Genomic DNA, 20,349 nt, shown 5'->3' on the forward strand with positions numbered 1-20,349 from the left:
TGTTTTATGCAATAAGAGGTTTTGTGGTATAATTGGCTGTGGAAATGACAACAAAAATGATATGTTCTATTTCAGTAGTTGCCGTAGATAGCTCACCAAGATCCCATACTTCAATTCTCTTTAAAAATGTTTACTTGCTAATAAATCTGAAAATATTGTATTCATGGTAAAAAAAAAAATATGTATATATTTTCATGGGTGACAATCACGCATGTACCAGTTTTTCAGCACTATTTTATTACAGAATTTTGGCTATTGCTAATTCCATCCCAACCTGTATACTTTTTAACAGAACTTCATCGTGGTGACTTCATTTTTTTTCCCTTTTTGAAGAATATAAAACAAAACATATGACTAAACAAAACACTTAAACACAGAACGCAGAATTGCAGATTGCAGTTTGCCATTATTTTTTAGACTATATGACGACAGTTACAATTCGAAGCAGCAACCAAAGTGCATTTACCTGATTATACATGGAAACCCTATTTCAGATATAACATGGATCTTTATAATACTAGAAAATTCAAAATATTTCTGATACCTTTTTATTCAAATGCAACCCCCCCCCGTATGCAACACGTACATCATTTGTCTACAAACAAAAAGGAAAAAGTTAGATATGATTTGATTTCAGTTAGCATGTTTATCTCTTTTTTTGTATGCATTCCTCACATTACGTTTGATTTTAAAAGGGGGACAACAACATCGTGTGATAGGATATAAAGGGAATGTTTGTTTTGTACAATTCCCACATTGTGGCCTTGAAATATCGGACAACTCGTGTTATGGCTGAATTAATACACATCATTAACATAAAAAACATTTGTGTCGTATAATGTAGGACAAATCAGAATTAAAGGTTTGTTATAAATATGTAATTCATTAAGTTGGCCGCTGGTGTGATATGCACAACAATGCAAAGACTAAATAAGGTACAGTCTCTACTTCATTTGTCTTTTAAATACAGGTCATTTGCATTACATATAATAAAGTATGTTTAGGGTGAATTTGTTTGCATCTGACCGTTTCGTGTCGAATTCCTACAGGTCTACACAGTCAATGCAGTTTTGAAAAGGAACCCAAAACTCAGTCATATCATGATGCACTGTGGGTCAGTCAGTACTGGCAAAGGGGCACGTTTAAAACTGGCAGCAAGGCAGCATGTAGATGTCAACTAAGATTGTTATAATTACATTACTGTTTCAAGTCTAGAATTATGTCACTTCACCATAAAAGTATCTTAAAAGCATGTCATTACAATACATTGCATTATTCACTTAAATGAGTAAGAAAGTACACATGATGGAGATGAAAGGGCAATTGAACAAAAAGAGGAATGAAAGAAATAATTGAGGATGCTTCCTGTAGCTGTCGAAAAGATCAGGAGGATTTTTTTTTTTCAAGCTCTGAGGATTCAGCTGCCTAGACTGCAGGAATATGTCCATATGTGACCTTTGGCCTTTGAGTCCTGTCTCATACGAATACGGCATGCTTATGGGGGGGGGGGGGGGGGAGAATCCCTCCTTTAAATTAAACATAAACATCTGAAACGACCCAATTACATAGCTAGCCCCCGCAGGTTCACAAACTGTCAGTCAGTCCATAAAGTGCACTCTCCATCCTGCAGCACAGCTTGGACGTCAAAGAAAATGGAAGAAAAAGGGTGGTGTTTGTGAGCGAGGGTGACTCGGGATCCTCTGAATGACTAAGTCCTTCCCCTCCGTTCGTAGCGACTGTGAAGTACACCAGTTCGGCGTCTTGGGGCTTCACGTTAATAAACGTAGCCCTCGCTGTACGGGTGTGGCGGGTTGCAGTAGGGCCCCGCCTCCTGCACGTAGGCCATGTTCTCGTCAAAGTGTGACAGCGGCACTGTGTCCTCCTCGTTGATCTGCCGCTCCATGTCCGTCTTCAGCACGGGCCGCTGATTGTCAGGGAAGGCCATGGAGAACAGAGCCTCGGGGTCGCACACAAATTTGTACACGTATCTCTCCCCTGCCACCTGGAGATAAGATAAGATAAGATTAGATAAGATGAAATGAGATTAACTTTATTGTCCCCAAAGGGACAGTTGTCAGAGCCCATGGTTGACTATGGAGAAGAAGGTATTACAGCTAATCAAACGTGGAACCATCGTCATATGTCTCTTGTCAGGGTGCCGCCTTAGGCCTTTTTTACCTTCTGCATAATGCCTTTTTCGTAGTAATAGCGTAACGATCGGCTGAGTTTGTCGTAGTTCATAGCAGGTCGATTCTTCTGGATTCCCCATCGACGTGCAACCTTTGTCACACACATCCACGAACAGACAGACACACATAAACAAAGGGGAAATGGTTATGGTGAAATGAATAGATACCAGAATGTCATAGAAAGATCACATTGTACAGATTAGTGGCTTCAGTCTTGTAACATATTCCCTGTGCATAATAAGAGGTGAGAACATAACACGCCCCCTGTTGCACAACTTCCCGGTAAAAATGCAATGACGTTGTCTTAATGTCAGAGCTTACTAATCCATATTTCCTAATAACAGCAATTAGAGTGGAACCAGACTCCACACCCCTTGACAGGGATGTGTTCATTAGGAGCTTGTCACCCACCCAGTGGAGCAGGCAGCAGATGTTACAGCACCTGTCTACCAGACCACACAACCTCCCCATCCTCCATTCTAAAGCCCTACTCCTACTCTCTCTGTATACCACTCTCTCTCTCTCTCTCTCTCTCTCTCCCTGTCTCTCTCTCTCTCTCTCTCTCTCTCTCTCTCTCTCTCTCTCTTTCTAACCCTGTATCTCTCTCCCTCTCTGCCTGGACCCAACACTAAAAACGTTGCACCCCCTTTCATGTCCTCATGCTCATTCATGTGTTACACCTGCCCGGGCCAAAGGCAGAATTTACGGCCACCCAAAGCCCAAAGTTAGCGCGTTTGGTCACCTGATGGTATGAATGCCCCCCTGTTCGCTGCAGCTGGCTGGTCCCACTGAGTTGGGCCATGTGGACCGATGCCATGTTACACTCCTCTAACCATTACCCTACCAACACACCAGACACTGACTGTGCCTCTCTGTCTGCGATGTGAGCGCACAAACCCAGACCTGTTCCATTTCAAAGGGCCGAACCGTCAACATCGTTTATATTTTTAGGAACAGGTTCATTGAAACGTTTAGTAGGCCACTCTCCGGTTGACAGTTTGTTTGATTTGATCAGATTTCATACTTTTAGCACGGGGTGAGGCAATAAAAAAGGAACGTCTGTATGGTACATTGCCTCGTTCAAACGTTTCCTAACACATTATTCTGACCGTTTGAAGAGCAGATTTCACCTCAAACTCACTTCAATGATCAGAATAATCTGGTCACTGTTGCTTGAAGGGACTAAGATACTCCATGTGGAATATGATGAGACAGACATGCTCTCACCTCCTCTGGCTCGATGAGCTTGAACTCCATGCCCCGGCCGGTCCAGGCGATAAAGTGAGAGTTGGACTGGTCGTCCAGGAGAGCCACCAGGAACTGCCAGAGCTGCAGTGAGCCTCGGCGCTGGTAGGTTGGACCTTCACGGTACAGACCTGACTCCTGCTTTATTTCACCTAGAGGGGGGGTGGAGGGACAGGGGGAATGGAGGGAGGAGGAGGATGGAGGGAGGAAGGGGAGAGAAGAGGTTGTTATTTCACATTTCAATGAATATCTTTGATTGAAATTACAAGTGAAAGCAGCCGTTTATGTGTCGACTCTTGGACATCTCACCTTCGACCTTTTCGGGGACCACGCAGGTGTCGTCGTAGAAATGTCTTGCGACTTTATCGAACATGCAGCCTGAGAGACGGGACAGTGTTGAGAAATCACGTTAGGGAAACGGCAACTTGGACGGGATGAATAACCCAACCAACATGCATGTCTCCAAGCGTCATCCCTCACCTTCAGTCCTGCTGCTGTGAGCCAGATAGCCGTCTTGCCTCAGGTAGACAGAATGGCAGCTAGGCACTTCTGCTGGAGACAGGGAAGAATGGGTGTTAGAAGCCCTTAAGGGAGCATTAGGACAGTATCAGCTATCTGAGAGCAGTCAGTTACTGCTCACTCACTGCACCACTGCCCCTGATTAAAGAACATGTCTTCTAGCATGACACTGGAGCTCAGCCAACAATAAGCGCACAATATGACACTAGTCCTGAACAGTGCAGTGTCGTAGTCTAGGCTAAGCTCAAGATAACCTATTAGCAGCATTGGAGTAAATGTAGCATAAAATGTTGGACATGTTTTCGGCTTGTTTTGTTTCTTCAGCAGTGAAGCATGATGGCTGTGATGGCTTTGTTTCACTGACTGCAACTTCACTGGTACCATTTACAACAGTATAATATTATACTGTATATGTCTGGCCCTCCTACCACATTACAGCTGCTGGGTACAATCAAAGGGCCGAAACAGTTACAAAGTGAATGGTCAATAAAATGACTAACCCCGTTCATTTAGGGCCATCAACATTTCTCTGAACTTCATCAAAGTAATGGGCTTGTAGAGGAAATTACTGCTAATGAAATTACCAGGCTCCCCTCCCATCCTCTCCCCAGGCCTGGTCTAGTAAACAAGCTGCAGAATGACTGCTAATAAATTCGCCTAAATGGTCAATCTGGGATATAAAACATGCTGGAAAAGGGCTCCCTCTGTTCATCCACGCCATCGAGATACTTGGGAAACCTGCGTAAATGTTTGCAGGGTAGTGTTCATTAGGCACCAAACTGAAGACAACAGACTGAAATAAACCTGTGTAACTCAATTGGTAGAGCATGGTGCTTTGCAACACCACGACTTTGGGTTCCACTCCACGGGGGAACGGTATGAAAATGTATGCACTCACTACTGTCAGTCATTCTGGATAAGAGAGTCTGCTGAATAGCTCAGATGTAAATAGTGAGGACTACCTAGATATAGAAACATTTGTTTTCTGTTGCAAATGTTTTCTGAACGCACTCTCTTATGAACATGTCCCTGTTGAAAAGGGCTCATGTTACAGAGAGAAGGCCAACTCAAAGGGAGCTCAGTGCTGTTTATATTGAAATCTTTCTCTGCATGAGGCAGCAGAGTGGACGCCACATTCCACCCTGACTGGGCACACTATTACACCACTCCACAGTAATCTCTCCTTGGCTCTAGCTTATGAATGAAGCCAGCAGGATTAGAACACCCCACCACCCCTTCTGCGGGGGCGGACTGTGACCAGGCACAGACATTAGAGCACCACAGGAAATGGAGCCCGGCACAGACACCCAAACCAGAAACCCCTGCACTAATAATGGGTTAATCCAATCAACAGGCCCATTCCTCAAATGACAACTATCTGGTCTGATTAAAAAGAGGGTGGTTTGATGCTATGGTGGGTCCAAATGCTCAAGTATTTGGTTATATTATTGAGTGAAAAGAGTGTTCTTTGGCCGAATTTGTCATATTTCTCTAATGATGTACACTAAAATATAAATATACAGTAGGCTACATTTTTCTACAGCTCTAACCAAGGTTATAGATTCAACGGTCGTAAAGGTGGGGAGAGGTCTGTCCGTAATAAAGAGATGCTTTTTTGACACCACACTCCACAAAGCAAGACCTGCAGGCTGTATGTATAGATACGTAGGCTATGTGTGACGTTTTTAAAGGTATGTAGTTCTGTCCTTGATCAGTTCTTGTCTATTAATGTTCTGTATTATCTCATGTTTCTTGTTCTGTGTTGGGCCCCAGGAAGAGGAGCTGCTGCTTTCGCAACAGCTAATGGGGATCCTACTAAAACACCAAAGACTAAATAAGATAATGACACCACAATATTAAATACAACACATTTTACTGCATCTGTATTACCACCACCTCCTCCCCCCCAAAAAAAGAGGACAACTAACACACCCACTCACCTGAGTCATAGGTGAAATCCCTGGGCTCCTGTTTGATCATCATGGAGGGGTGGTACGTGGGGGGAATGGGCGCCCCTACCATGGCAGGGTGCTCAAACAAGGGGTCGGGGTACTCCTGCTTGAAGCCTTGTGGGGGGAACAGGATGTTGGGCTCAGACATCTGTCTGTGGTACATGGGCCTTCCGTCCCGAGACATCGACGGTGGGGAGGGGAACGAGTGGCAGGGCTCCGACAGCTGACGTCGAAATCTGAAAAGGCAAGAAAATGACATTTTCACAAATTCTCATGATAACCGATTGAGACAGATGGACTGACATCAATACACATTTTTATACCTAAAACTTGACAATTTATACAACCTGTTGTGTATAATTAGAATGGTAAATCTAGATTCTGGTAAGCTGTACTGAATGTACTATAATGATCAAATAAACTTAAAATGTGCACTTGAAACTATGTCGATAATGTTTTGTTAGTGCCAGTTTAAAGATGATGTAGTGGTAGCCCACAGTATACAGTAGCTGTGTAGTACAGTACCTGTGGTCCATGGAGTAAGTGCTGTCCGGGAGGGGCTGGGAGGGCTGGAGGTGGGGGTACGTCCTGTCTGGTTTGGGGGTGGGGATGGCCGTGGGGGAGCCATTACGAAGGGGGGACACGGGGTTGCTGCAGGGGGGCGTCGCTGGGCTGGAGGGCTTCATGCCTGTGGGGTGTTTGTGCTGCTGGTAGGCACTGAGAGACACACGGGGTGGAGGGATCAGTCTGTTGTTGTTTTTTACATTATGTCGACACATGCCATTTGACAGAAGCCATTGTAGTGTGGCCTAGTAACGCTATCCTTTTCCATATCCAATCGTCTTTTATGTTATAGTTATTGTCAAAATGACAGTTTAAAAACTTTTCGGGCGAAATTTTGAACTTGAATTTTGACACATTTTCCTTCTTTAAGAATATATATATATTTTAGCGTATGTTCAGGGTTTAAAATACTTTTGTGTTTCCTCTTCTAGAATACATCTTCGTGATGACCCTTGACGTACACGGCACTGTAATATCGCAAGCATATGCCACAATGCCATATATCACAAGTCAAATCAATTAAAGATTTGATGCAACTAGGCAATTATTGTGCCATAGACATTTTGGTTCATTTGAAAAAAACACCTTAGGTAGACAGTATATTATCCTAGATCTATTCCCCAAGTCAAGCGCATCCCACTTGAAACATTTAGCACAGCACCTGGCCTTTTGTTTCATAGGGAATGGCTGCAATTCCAATGTCATGAATTCTCAAAATGGAAGGAAGTAATACAACTTTGAAAACAGGGTGGGAAGCCAGAAGTACTGTAGTTTATCAAGCAATCATAATGAAGCAGTCATTATCCATCTAACAGCGTGGCGATATATTGGACAACCTGTGGAGATGAAAAAAAGACTGTACAAAATGTGATTCATTTTCATTTTCATCAAACCAGATTTACCTGCAGAATCCTTGTGAGATTTCACTACAGGTCAAATAAATACTACTTCAATATCCCACAGGATATTTTCCAAACCACCAAAACCTATAATGTTCATTTTTGTGTGTTAGTCTATCTCTTTGTGTGCAATCTGGCTCTGTTGGTTCCAGATAGGGGAAAGTGGAACCTCATGTGATGTCGTACTGGCTGATGCAGAGAGCTCGGATGTTTTCAACCTGTTAATACTTATTTTATCAAGCTGAGGCTGGTGCTGTAGCTTACCTACCTGATGTTGTACAGGCACTTCTCCCCATAGTGGAGTTTGAAGGGCGTCTCCTGGCTACAGGCGGAGCCCAGCTCGGAGCAGGGGCTGTGGGGCTCCTTCTTGATCTTCAGCTGCAGTCCGTGGAATGCCACTATGACATGCATGTGTGAGAGGGAGGGAAGGAGGGAGGATGGAGAGGAGACATTAGATTGGTGACGTTGAAACATTTATTCAGTAACTAATTCATTATTTATCAGTACTCTACATGTCCAAATGTACAATAGTCATATAGTCCCCATGAAAAGTAAACCTATGTTAAAGGCCCTTCCACCACATACAAAATCCTTATTCAACACTTGGGTAATAGGTATACATGTCCAGTACTTCATCTTACTCCACTGCTATCCCTAAGGACAGGGAATATCTATGCAGACTATTTCTAAGTCCAGAATCCCAGTCTTCATCACTCACTGTAACTCACTTCTCGCAGTTACACAATGGGAGTCTCTTCCTTCCTGAAATATGACAATCTCAAAGCAGGGCTAGACACCACTAAATCCCTATCACGTTTCAGCTAACTGCCAATACTGTCCAGACAACACTAACAAGGCCCATTGATCTGAACCCACTCTCTGTACCTATGCCCAGTTTCCCACAGTGGCCTGTGCATTTAAGAAGCTGTTAAGTGCCAAATCAGTCCTGATTAACATCCCATCATCTTGAGTCATGATCAACACTAATTCAATTGGCCACGGTGATGAAAACCAAGTCACTCAGGATCAAGTCAGTCCCGGGTACCTGGAGAGCTAGCGTGTCACCGCTAATAAACACACGTAGGCTACGTACGTGCGCGAACATGCACACGCGGTTGCACCAGGCACATGCACAACTACTGAGGAGAGTATAAACCCAAAGTGCTTTACTTATGCAGAGAATATGGCACAATAATTTCCTCGTTACCGTTGACAGGAAGTGGTTTGTCAATCTTCATGTTAAAATCCACATCCGACCCACTGTGACGTCAAAACAAAGTAGATACCGATCATGAATGGAAGTGAAAATCAATCAAACTAAACAAAGCACTAAAAATGCTTGTCTTTTCTCTGGTTATTTAGGGCTAGAACCATGCTCAACTGTCTACCTGGGGGATTGCCGGGCCAGTGTATGTTTTTCTAGAATGGGCCTTAGAAAACAAGCCCTTTCCAGAGCTGATGACTGAGGAAGTAGTTTAGGGGTTGAGGAGCTGAGAGAAGTGGATGTTTTGAATTTCTCACTGCTGACTGACAGCTTGGCCTGTGTGACAGTGTCACAGTCTCTCTGTGTGGAGGAGTCGATCTGTCAACACCCCATCTGACGCCTGTGTCCCAGGGGACTGATGCACGGGGCACGTTGGGGCAAAGCACAGGGGATGTTCACAGGTCTCGCTGGCCTCGGTGGGGCGCGACCTTTACGGGTCATCGATCGGTGGTCAAAGTGGTACCTCCTGAGGGGAGACCTTTGACGGGGTCGAACGGCGTCTCAGGCGCCACAGACACAGAGGCTGCAGCCTTATCTGGCTAATTAAAGGCTTATGGCAAGAGGTACAATAAGTAACAGAGACGTATTGTTTACTGTTTTGTGATGTACATGTATTTATTAGTGGACATACACTGAATAAAAATATAAACGCAGCATGTGAAGTGGTGGCCCCATGTTTCATGAGCTGAAATGAAGAATCCCAGACAACACAAAAAGCTTATTTTTCTCCAATGTTGTTTACATCCCTGGTTAGTGACCATTTCCCCTTTGCCAAGATAATACATCCACCTGACAAGTGTGGCATATCAAGAAGCTGATTAAACAGCATGATCATTACACAAGTCCACCTTGTGCTGGGGGCAATGAAAGGCCACTTTAAAAAGTGCAGTTTTGTCACGCAACACAATGCCTCAGATATCTCAAGTTTTGAGGGAGCATGCAATTGGCATGCTGACTGCAGGAATGTCCACCCGAGAGAATTTAATGTTCATTTATCTACCATAAGCTTCCTCCAACATCGTTTTAGAGAACTTGACGTCCAACCGGCCTCACAACCGCAGACCACGTGTAACCACGCCAGCCCAGGACCTCAAATCTAGCTTCTTCACCTGTGGGATCGTCTGAGGGGGGTGAGTTTTGGGGGTGCTGAGGAGTATTTATATCTTTAATAAAGCCCTTTTGTGGGGGAAAAACTCATTCTTATTGGCTGGGCCTGGCTCCCCAGTGGGTGGGCCTGGTATGTCCCCCAAGGCTGACCCATGGCTGCATCCCTGCCCAGTCATGTGAAATCCATAGATTAGGCCCTAATTAATTTATTTCAGGTGACTGATTTTCTTATATGAACTGTAACTCAGTAAAATCTTTTAAATTGTTGCATGTTGCATTTATATTTTTGTTCAGTATAATTATGGTTTATGAAATGATGTATTTGTCCTACAACACAATAAGTTAATATGCACATGAACTGAATGAACTACAATGTTAAGAACAGCTCATGCGCTCTAAGAGAGGCACCTAAAATAGAGATGGAAATGTCACAATAGATTTATCAGTGGGGTGCCAAGGTACACCAATCAATATGGAAAACATCACCTGTAATGAGAACAGATAAACCTTTTTAGAATGTCAGGTCCATCAATGTTAAATTGCTGTGAGTATCTACAGATTGATTTATCTAAATGGCTGTGCATTTTAAGAACAAGCATTTCTGACAGTTATTTACATCATTTTGAATGGTTTCGTTTGAATTTCTCAAATATTCTGTCAACTTCTTAGGCTGGTTTTCTGTGCAAAATGTGTTATGCTTGCCCACATGAATTGCATTTTAGTATTTTGAGAAATTACTATTGTTTGTTTGGCCCTATTCCTTATTTAGAAACCAAACCTTACATTTGATTCAAAACAACATTTTGATCATTGATTTTTATAAATACAGATTTGAGTGTATTTGCATTTTGTCTGACTTTACGCTTTGCAGTGCACACAATCTCTTTCATTTATTATTTTGGTTCCCTTATTTAAATCATATCTGAAATACCCCCCAACCAGCTATGCCGTTCACAGTGAATTTTCTCAATACAGCCACTATATTAGCTGCAAGCTAAGAAATTTCATTTTGGTGCCAATCATTCCTAATTACCACAAAACCCCCTTGAGGGCAACAGTTGTGTGCATTGGGTTACAAACTGTGTATTTTGGCATTTACAGTGAAGTCTACTTTTGGCAGATATTTCTCCAGTCCATTCATAAAATATCAGTCTTTTGGCAACAGGGGGAAAAAACATCAATTTTCACACAGTGTAAGTGCTTGCCATTACTGTTAATGTTAGTAGCTCCTATCCGCTGATTACATGTGGTCTCATTTTACACCATCTACAGTACTTCTTCATACCCTGCTAAGTTATGCTAATGAGAGCTTGGAAACCACTAAATGTGAAGGTAATAGACAAAGAACATGTCTCCTCCATGTGCAAAGCCTTAAGATTCAATGTCTGGAAGTTTCCCCTTCAAATGTGATGTTAAGTATGGTTGATGGACATGGGAAAATTGACCACAGGTGAGGTGATAAAGTGAGGACGTGAATGCTTCTCTATGAAGCGCAAAAAAAACCCATGTCAAAAATATCTGCAGTGATCCGTTTCCATGTTTCCACCTGTTCTCTATGTCTATTTTCTCATCCCGTACGAATGAATTGACTGTACATGTCATACACCTCGTTTTACCTCTATTGACCTCTAAACAATCCCACCATCCTCTCTCACTCTCTCCTTGGTGAAACCCATATTGGAGTCCTGCAGGCTGGGACGCCTGCTCGAGAGCCCAACCACAGTGCCCTCGCCCTCCCACCCACCATCTGTTTCTGCCTCTCCAGTCTGCTCCAGCATGCCAACAGGACGTTTCCTATGGTCAGCAGTCCCCTACTACAATGGACACGATGGGCCCTGGATGGCTTTGAAGGACATGGGGACCTCAAGACCTTATGGATGTTACTGTGCAACCATTTTGGATCCTATGTGGATATGTACCATACTGTACGTCTACGTAGCTCAGAGAAACTGGTAAGAGGTTCCTCAAAGGCAAACAGTTTCTTGAGACAAATGTAGAAATACAAGTATTGAAATGAATCAAATATTCTGAGGTGAATATCTAACATGTGAGCGATAAAGGGGGTAATGGTCATTACAGACACAGTTTCCTGCTTTCTCACTGTTGCACAGGCCTTTTGGCTCATCTAAAAGACATGTGCTAGCACTGGATCCCACTGAGCTCCACTCACTCCACTTCTGTCTCCACGTTGGCTGACTTCCTTCATAACCCCACTGTGCCAACAACAGCCTCGTCTCCACTCACTTTAAATGCTCATTGTACTGTGCCACCAAATGCATTTTAATGTATAGTGCATTTATGTCAAGACATATTGGATTTCTTCCAGTATAACCGCCACAACAAATGCTGACAGTTACAGAGGATAAAATACTGTTGGAAAATATTGAGTTTGAGATTATTATTATATATATATAAAAAACACTATCTGATTATTATCACTCATTGCAAATGACTCAAAATATTTTGATACATTTCCTACATAAATAAACCCCAGTGCTATAATATCATAGCTCCCTCTTCCACCCCCTCTCTTCTACCCTCTCTTCCACCCCCTCTCTTCTACCCTCTCTTCCACCCCCTCTCTTCTGCACCTGTCTGCCAACCTGCAAGACTAGCTCTCCGGAGACCACATGTGAGAGTGAAGGTGGGGGTACTGAGAGACATGGAAAAACACACACACACACTCACACACAAACGCATAGACTCACACATACATACACAAATACAATAACATTGTGGCATCATATACTCACAGTTTTCAGTCTGGTAGTCTGGGACAAACTGCTCGTCATTGTCGGGAACTTGAGCTAGAGAAAGAAGCAGAGAGGAAAGGAAAAAGTGATTTTCATGCCGATGGACGACACCAGACTCACGATATCCAGTCTAACCCTCTCAATCATTTATTTTGGCAAAAAGCCTCTAAAGACATAAAAAAAATCCCTTTATGGACATGTATCTATTCATGAACAAAGCAATGTAAATGCAGAATCCTCCCAATGTTTATCCAAGTTATAATGCACCAACGGACAAATAGAATGCAAATGGAGCAGCTAAAAGCTAAAATAACAGTCTCTAGGGAGAACGAATGTATTGCTCTTCCCCTCTTTCTCTTGATTGCATATGTCCTGAGGTTGTCTGGTCCGTTTTTAAATGATGCTGTAGCTTCAGGAGTTTGCTATCTCCACGCCGATAGCAATAACACCCATTGTTAACAGTAGCTAATTGGGTTCTTCCCCACTGCTGAATCCACCTGTACCTGCCGAGTCAGCTCTGCTCCAATCCAGAGTGTTTCACCTATCATTCACACTCCTGTGCTTTCGGCTAATGCTAAGACAATGAAGGCTTTGCACAGGGTCCAATTAGGCATGTACATATTTATATCACACACATTTGCACTTTTTAGGTCCCTGAAGTTTGACGAGTTTGGAGAATTGTGGCAAACGGCAATATGAGAGATTTTTAAATGTGTCGTTAGCACGTCTATTTTTACGCACAAAGAGGTGGATTCTCATTATCACTGAATCAGTATCGTGTCGAGGCAGGTCTGTATCAGATGATCATGTTTTGTATTTTCACTTTTCAAAATGAGAGAAAAGGAACGATCCAACAAAATAGAAAAAGGAAAAACCTATTTTCTCACAATATGCGTGGTGGAAAAACATGTGAAAAACGATTAGGTCAAGCCTTGTGTGAACTAATGTTCACTGTAAAACAAGTGTCAATACAGTAGACTGTTCTGATAGACACTAGGAAAGATGAATTATATTGTATGGTGCAATACTGTAAAGATCAACATAACAGCAACTGAAGTATAATTGTAAAACCCTGTGCACCTGCTGACTTCAATTATTTGTGCCAGCCAAGCCCCCTCTTGCAGTGGGATTGTGGTGTGCACTGTGATTTCTGCATCAAGATGGCCATTGTAAGAACTACAAAACACCTTTTCGTGCAAAATAATGTCATACCTTGCCACTACAAATAATTACAGACCAGAACTTTCTCTCAATTCAAAATACTGCCTCCACCACAAAACCATGACTGGAAAACATTCACCCAGTGCAAGCCTGACCACTCAAAGAAAAGGAAACAATGTCTCCACCACAACCGTGTACAACTTCTTTCTACCTCAAGTTCGCTAGCACTGTGTAACACACGCGCACTGCAGGCATCACAAAGTCGCAAGGTTCAAAGCGAGAGGGGAAGAAGGATGGCGACAGACAGGCGGAAACGAAAGGAGAGGGGGAGAAAGTGATGTTGAAGCCGGATGCATGAGTCACCGGACCCAGTCTGTGAATGGGCCAGCTGATCCCTGCAACAATTCCCGGAGAGAGCACCAAAATTAGAACTCTGCCGCCATTCACAAAAAAAGAGAGAGAGAAAGAAAGAGGGAGAGAGAGAAAAGAAGAGAAAAGAAAAACAGCCAAGCCCCATACACAGGCCCTGAGTAGTAGTGGCACATCCTTTGTCTTTTCCTCAGCCCATTCTTTTCATCCCAGCCCAACACCATCAGGCTCCTGTACCTACAAGTACTGTGTGTCTGATGGTGTTAGGTTTCAAACAAATCTAGCTAGCGCGCCAACAACAGGGCTGAGATGAAAAGAACGGGTTGAGGAAAAGATTTACTGTCTCCTTTTAAAAGTTTGAATTCAATAGACCAGACTGCATCAGCTATCATTTTCACATTTATGTCAACATTTTATTTAAAAAATGACAGTATTCTAAAATTGTGGCAACCTCACCGAATAGATTTCAACGTGAAATTGATACTTGAAGAACTCCCAAAAAGAAAGAGAAAAATAGCCCTGGCCAAAATGGCCAGGTTAGGAACCCTTCAACCTCTCGGTTTGTGATGTCAGAAATTCAGTCTGTCTCCCATCATTCCTCCTCTTATTTCCAATTACCTGAATGAATAAATCTTTGAAATAGGTAGGTAGGTATTCCTTTTTATCTTAATGGACAGGAAGTCATTTATTAAATCTACTTCAATCTTGAAACGTACATCACAATGATCCACGACATGCAGAACTGTACTCCTTACAGTAATATCTATATCAGGAACCAAGGCCTTTTCCCCCCACTTAAATACTAAAATATTAAAACGACATCTTATTCTTTTACAAGCCCTGCGGTATATACTTCATAATCTAACTGGCAGAGAGTAGCTGGTAAAGTATTCCAATATCTATTTCAAAGCATACTTTTCATTTTTAAAACCCCTAAATTACACTGCAAGCATTTTTAAATGTATTAAAGAATAGATGAATCTCATCAATGATTAAGTTGCCTATCCACCTGTGCAAAGCAGGGAGAAATATTTTTCTACCTCTTTGGAAAATGTAATAAGATAACCTCAAAAAAATTACCAGGAAAACATCACAGTTGATAGAGTATGATAAAAATGTATATTACTGGTTAAGGATCTACACTTTAGACCTTAACATTACGACTAGAATCATCTGCCAGTAGAGACTGAGGCCTACTGGATAAAGAAACAGGTTGTCTTGTTCAATACTAACATAGCGCAACAGTAGAGCTGAAGAAAATATCTAAACAATTTACCATAAATACACATTTTTCTAGATTAACAAATATGTGGTCTGAATATAAATATAAAATCATCAAAAGTTCAATCTGTCATCAAACCTCGATTCCTCTCAAAGCTTGAGAGACCAACAAACAACAAAAGCCCTGACACTGACATAGATTGAACAACAAAAGAATGATGTCATTATTGATACCAAATGTAGCCTAATTCTAATCCAAACGAAATTTGTTTTAAATAGTTAGCTGACACAAGATGTTGGCATGTTTTAGTCTTCCATAATGCAGTCCACAGTCCACAAATGCAGTGCATTTAAGGAGAAAAGTAAATATGCAGTGCATTGGGGCGGCAGGTAGCCTACTGGTAAGGGCATTGGGCCAGTAACTGAAAGGTTGCTGGATCAAATCCCTGAGCTGACAAGGTAAAAATGTGTCATTCTGCCCCTGAACAAGGCAGTTAACCCACTGTTCCCCGGTAGGCCGTCATTGTAAATAAGAATTTGTTCTTAACTGACCTGCCTAGTTAAATAAAGGATACATTATTTTTTTGAGAAAGATGTCCCACATACAGAGATAAACTTAGTTATATTTTGTGTAGAAAGGGAACACATGGTGCATTTACAATACGAGATAAGATGATGGGACCACATTATACAGCACATAATGTCGTGGGCTTGTTTCGGTCCCTAAGCAAGCGGCAAGTACAAACTTCAAGATGTGTCATGCATGCATACAATCATATTGACATGGGAAATTAAAATGATTAAAAAGTAATGTAGAGGACTTTTATAGAAGCTACAAAGAACTCACACGTTGAATCCACATCCTACTTCATATTTACACCACCAGAAACTTTGTGATTTCCTGTTTTAAAACCTAATGCCAATAACATAGATTGGACATACTGCATATTATAATTTATAGGTCACTCTAAATGTAATCAAAGCAATATTAACATCCAGAAATGTAGCAACAAAAGTTTTAAAGAATAAAAGGCCATGTTTTTCTGTTAATGCATATTGCAGCTTATTAGCAATTAATTGAAAGGAAGAAACATTGCAAACTAATGCAAATGTCCCATGCAAAGAAAAGCATTTTCAACATGTAAATGATATTCAAGAGAAGAAGATCAAATGTAGATACAAACGACAGACTAATACGTTTACAGACTCAGACATGCACAGACATATGAAACATGCAGCTTACGGAAATGGTGCAGGCACAATATGATCAATATTCTTTACTAACCAAAACTTCTGTGCTGCAAACAGGGCGGAAAGAAGACACCCGCGCTTAAATCCTGAAGCATCACGTCTGAGTTATACCACACAGAGCAAGTCTTGCCATTAGAAAAAAATAATTAAATAAACAAAAACAAACAAAAAATTACTCTCAACAAAAAAACAAGTAAATCCGTTATTTTTCTTCCAATAGAAAGATAAAGAAACGGAGAAGACAGCTGATACTACAGCTATGGAGGATGATTTCTAGAGAGATGCGCTGAGAGGAAAAGAAAGAGGAATTAGTGAGGGAGTGTGAGAGAGAGAGAGAGAGAGAGAGAGAGAGGAGATGGTAGAGGACCGGTGGAGGTGGTGCGGTGGTGGGTCGGCTCGCGTGCGTTAGCTCTTGCCAAAAGCAGAAGAGACAGTGAGCAGCGGAGAGCTTTCTCCTGGTAATTTGTGATGACACTCTGGGTAGAGCCTCCTCAGTCTCCCTCAAGACCACGCTCATCACAGTCTCTAATGTATGCATGACACACAAGGTGCCTCTTCCACACAGGCTTTAATTGGACTGCACGTTAGTAGGAATGGAACTTGGGGCCAATTTTTTTCTACATCTCTACCTTTCCCGATCCCTTTCTCCAATTCTCTTACTATGTCTTTTAAACCAAGTGAGCTTGTTGAGCTTCGACACTACAGTAAATGTGTAAACACTTACCTTCCGCCAGCCAGGTCTCTTGCAGTTGACTGAGGTCCTGGAAGAGTTCTAGGAGAATAAAACAATGGAGGACAATCATGGAGGGGAAGAAAAAACAGGACAAAAAAAGCTTCAGAAACAATTCCCTCCACTATGACAGGCTGATAGGCTTAGAATGCCATTGGAGGCTTGGCCAGATGATTCAGAGGCACGTGTGTAACTAATAACAACTCAATTTGTGTCTGTAGCCACTGACAGATGCTACTCGCAATCTTCACAGGTGAATGTCTTGTAATTGAGATTTTGCTTACGAGTGCAGGTGGCCACAAACCAATTGAATTTTGCTAAATGTTAAGAAGCCGTGAAATTAACTTTTCCCTCCCCTCTGCTCTACCTACCTTCAGTGTCCAGGGCTAGGTCAGAGTTAATTAATTTTCTTTTTCTGTCATTTGCCGGTCTCTCACTGCAAGTTGTCTTCCCCTGTGGCCTCTAAACGGGAGGAAACAAATCAATGTCTGCCACTGGAGTGATTCTGTTGTGTACTAGCACAGATGACAGCTGAGAGAGCAATAGATGGCCATCAATCACACATCTCACACACTTTTAAACTTGCCCCTGTCCCTTTTCTTGACCTATAACTACAGAGGGAATGCAACGCTTCAGTGCTAACTAGTAATAACGTTATTACAATATTTCTTAGAATATATATAACATCATGTATTACACAGTAATAGTTTAAATATTACGCTATCCGTTCATACATCTGTACATGGAGGAGGTGACTGAGCGACCGAGTGACCAGCTTGCAGGTTTTACATCAACTTAATAACACAGTAATGAATAACATTTTCCTGATATCTAAGTGCTGTTTATTTGTTATTTGGTCTCGGGTTATACGTAAAAAAAAAACGTGTCTCTCACTCACATTGGATTTAATATAAGGCACTTGTTGGTCTTGAATCCCATCCATTCTCCAACGCTAATGCTCTACTTTAATTGATAAGCAATTAGCCAGAATTGTCCGCGGAGTGTGCCGTCCGACCACCCTATATCAAGATGGATTGGGGGAAGAATAAAATGAATGGACCGTCTAAACTTGCCGAGGTAGTCGACATGAAACAGTTTCATTCATAAAGGTACAAACACCTCCGCAGTGAACTTGCACTACGATTATCCCACTACAAAAGTAAATAATTGACATATTAGCTGCATAGCTCTCAATGAGTTGTGTGTTACTCACCTTTGTAAAGAGGTAGGCTATGCATAAGGTTGTTTACAAACGGTCCACTTCTCACTATAGGCTGTGCGCAAGGATGGCGATAAATATTGAGAACCACCACCTAACGTGACCAAAAGCTGTACTAAATAATACTCTAAAGCATGTCGTAAACACAAAATAGAAAATAAAATAATAGGGACACTCACCTAATTAATCTGCGCCGCATTCATTCACGGGTTTCTGTCTGTATTTAGTAAGAAACAAAAGTCAGCGATGTGAAGCCCGCTGCTGAATCTGACGGCTGAAGCCTGCGCACACTCAGCTCTAGTGTTGGTTTGGCGCCGCTTGGCTTCGCCTTCTGGGGCCCCCCATGGAAAAAGAAGGCGCTCCGTTTCCTATTGGTTGTCAGTCTTTCACTGGATCCGATTTCCACCCTTCAATCAGGCACATTTTTAATCATGTGTGTTTAACTTCTAAAGAGAACAACTTGTGAGGAACAGTGTTACAACTGTTTGTCTGTCTCTGTCTGTCAGTCTGTCTGTGTGTTTGTGCTTGCGTGTGCATGTCTGTTTTAAACTTTATCACTTTGCACAATGTTTCTAAAAAATTGGGCTTTTAAAATGCCACTTTTACTTGATGCCATTGTAGTGTCTTAACACTTAGTACTTATTTATGTAATAAGAAAGACTCTGAATACAAGCAATTGAACTGTAGCTTCACATTTACTCAAACGAGTTAGTACCAGAATAACATAGAACAATGCGCATGACCAAGGGTGCTCCATCCTTAAAGGGGGCATCAGTAATTAACAGAACATAACACTACATTTGAAGAAGGAAATAGGTTACCTGTGTACAGAACCTGTTTTGTTTTGTTTGAGAACATGTTTCTCAGAGCACGTTCTTGATCAAACACACACACACACACACACACACACACACACACACACACACACACACACACACACACACAGTCACGTAAACGCACAGTCGCATAGACACACACAAACCTTATGTTCTCCTATTTTCCCTAACCCCTAACACTAAACCTAACCACTAACCCTAACCCTAATTGTAACCCTAACCCTAAACCTAACCCCTAAACTTAAAATAGCCTTTGTTCTCATGGGAACATGGGAAATGTCCCCATGAGGAATGTTTTTCCTTGTTTTACTATCCTTGTGATTTTAGGTCCCCACAAGGATAGAATAACCAACCCACCCACACACACACGCACGCACACACACACACAAACACACACGTACCCTTAGCCTTACCCTAACCTTAACCCTAACCTTAACCCAAAAACTAACCTTAACCCTAACCCTAAACCTAACCCTAGCTCCTAACCCTAAAACTAACCCTAGCTCCTAACCTTAACCCTAAACCTAATTCTAACCCAAACACTAATTCTAACCTTAACCCGAAACCCCGTAGAAATAGCATTTGATCTTGTGGGGACCAACAAAATGTCCCCAGTTGGTCAAATTTTGGTCCCAACAAGTATAGTTAAACACGTCCACACACACACACACACGCACACACACACACACACACACACGCACACGCACGCACACACACGCACGCATGCTCCCTCTGTCCTTCTTTCTCAATCAGAGGCAACACACACACAGATGTGAGCACACACACTTTGTGACCATGGAAACAGCATTTTGAAGTGTTTCCAGAGGGACTTGCTAAAGCTGCAGCTCTCCCCTAATGTAAGGGATGCATTGCTGTGTGCCTCAGACCTGCAGAAGGCACTGACCTGTAAGTAAATCACAGGTCACTGGGCAACTGAGGACAGGTTTGCATCACAGTCAATACGACACTGACACACAGTGAGAGCAGTCTGGTGCTTTACAAAAGAAAGATATCACTAACACTCACACCTGACTCCCCCCCCTTACTAGCTCTGACTTTGCTGATACTTT

At 42.2% G+C, this 20,349-nt stretch overlaps 1 protein-coding gene across 8 annotated transcripts; it reads right to left on the minus strand.

Moving 5' to 3' along the window:
- Window positions 1-216: 216 nt before the first annotated feature.
- LOC110515941 (ETS translocation variant 1) lies at window positions 217-18,930 on the minus strand. Of its 8 annotated transcripts, none has more exons than XM_036973370.2 (14): window positions 18,623-18,930; window positions 18,123-18,243; window positions 17,596-17,686; window positions 17,219-17,266; window positions 16,529-16,594; window positions 12,493-12,546; window positions 7,637-7,766; window positions 6,431-6,622; window positions 5,894-6,141; window positions 3,915-3,986; window positions 3,744-3,812; window positions 3,417-3,586; window positions 2,179-2,280; window positions 217-2,002 (listed from the first exon to the last, which is right to left on the minus strand). In XM_036973370.2, the coding sequence occupies exons 2-14, from the start codon at window positions 18,165-18,167 to the stop codon at window positions 1,775-1,777; spliced, it is 1,515 nt and encodes a 504-aa protein (XP_036829265.2). In that variant the 5' UTR covers window positions 18,168-18,243; window positions 18,623-18,930; the 3' UTR covers window positions 217-1,774. The 8 variants fall into 8 exon arrangements, with proteins under 8 accessions (XP_036829265.2, XP_036829285.2, XP_036829280.2 ...); XM_036973390.2 differs by lacking the exon at window positions 16,529-16,594 and adding an exon at window positions 18,438-18,498 and having other exon boundaries at window positions 3,915-3,983; window positions 18,623-18,766; XM_036973385.2 differs by lacking the exon at window positions 16,529-16,594 and adding an exon at window positions 18,438-18,498 and having other exon boundaries at window positions 18,623-18,766.
- Window positions 18,931-20,349: the final 1,419 nt, after the last annotated feature.

The sequence above is a fragment of the Oncorhynchus mykiss genome, chromosome 3 (assembly GCF_057628025.1).
Source record: "Oncorhynchus mykiss isolate SJ-2025 chromosome 3, ASM5762802v1, whole genome shotgun sequence".
In the NCBI taxonomy this organism is placed as follows: Eukaryota; Metazoa; Chordata; class Actinopteri; order Salmoniformes; family Salmonidae; genus Oncorhynchus; species Oncorhynchus mykiss.

Excerpts from the sequence above, each read along its gene's own strand:
- LOC110515941 (XM_036973370.2), bottom strand. The coding sequence starts at position 18,167 with ATGGATGGGATTCAAGACCAACAAGTGCCTTATATTAAATCCAAT. Across the intron at positions 16,595-17,218 it reads AGAGACCTGGCTGGCGGAAG|ACGTGATGCTTCAGGATTTA; the intron begins GTAAGTGTTTAC and ends GGTATAACTCAG. Across the intron at positions 7,767-12,492 it reads AGACTACCAGACTGAAAACT|TGGCATTCCACGGACTGCAG; the intron begins GTGAGTATATGA and ends TGCATGTCATAG.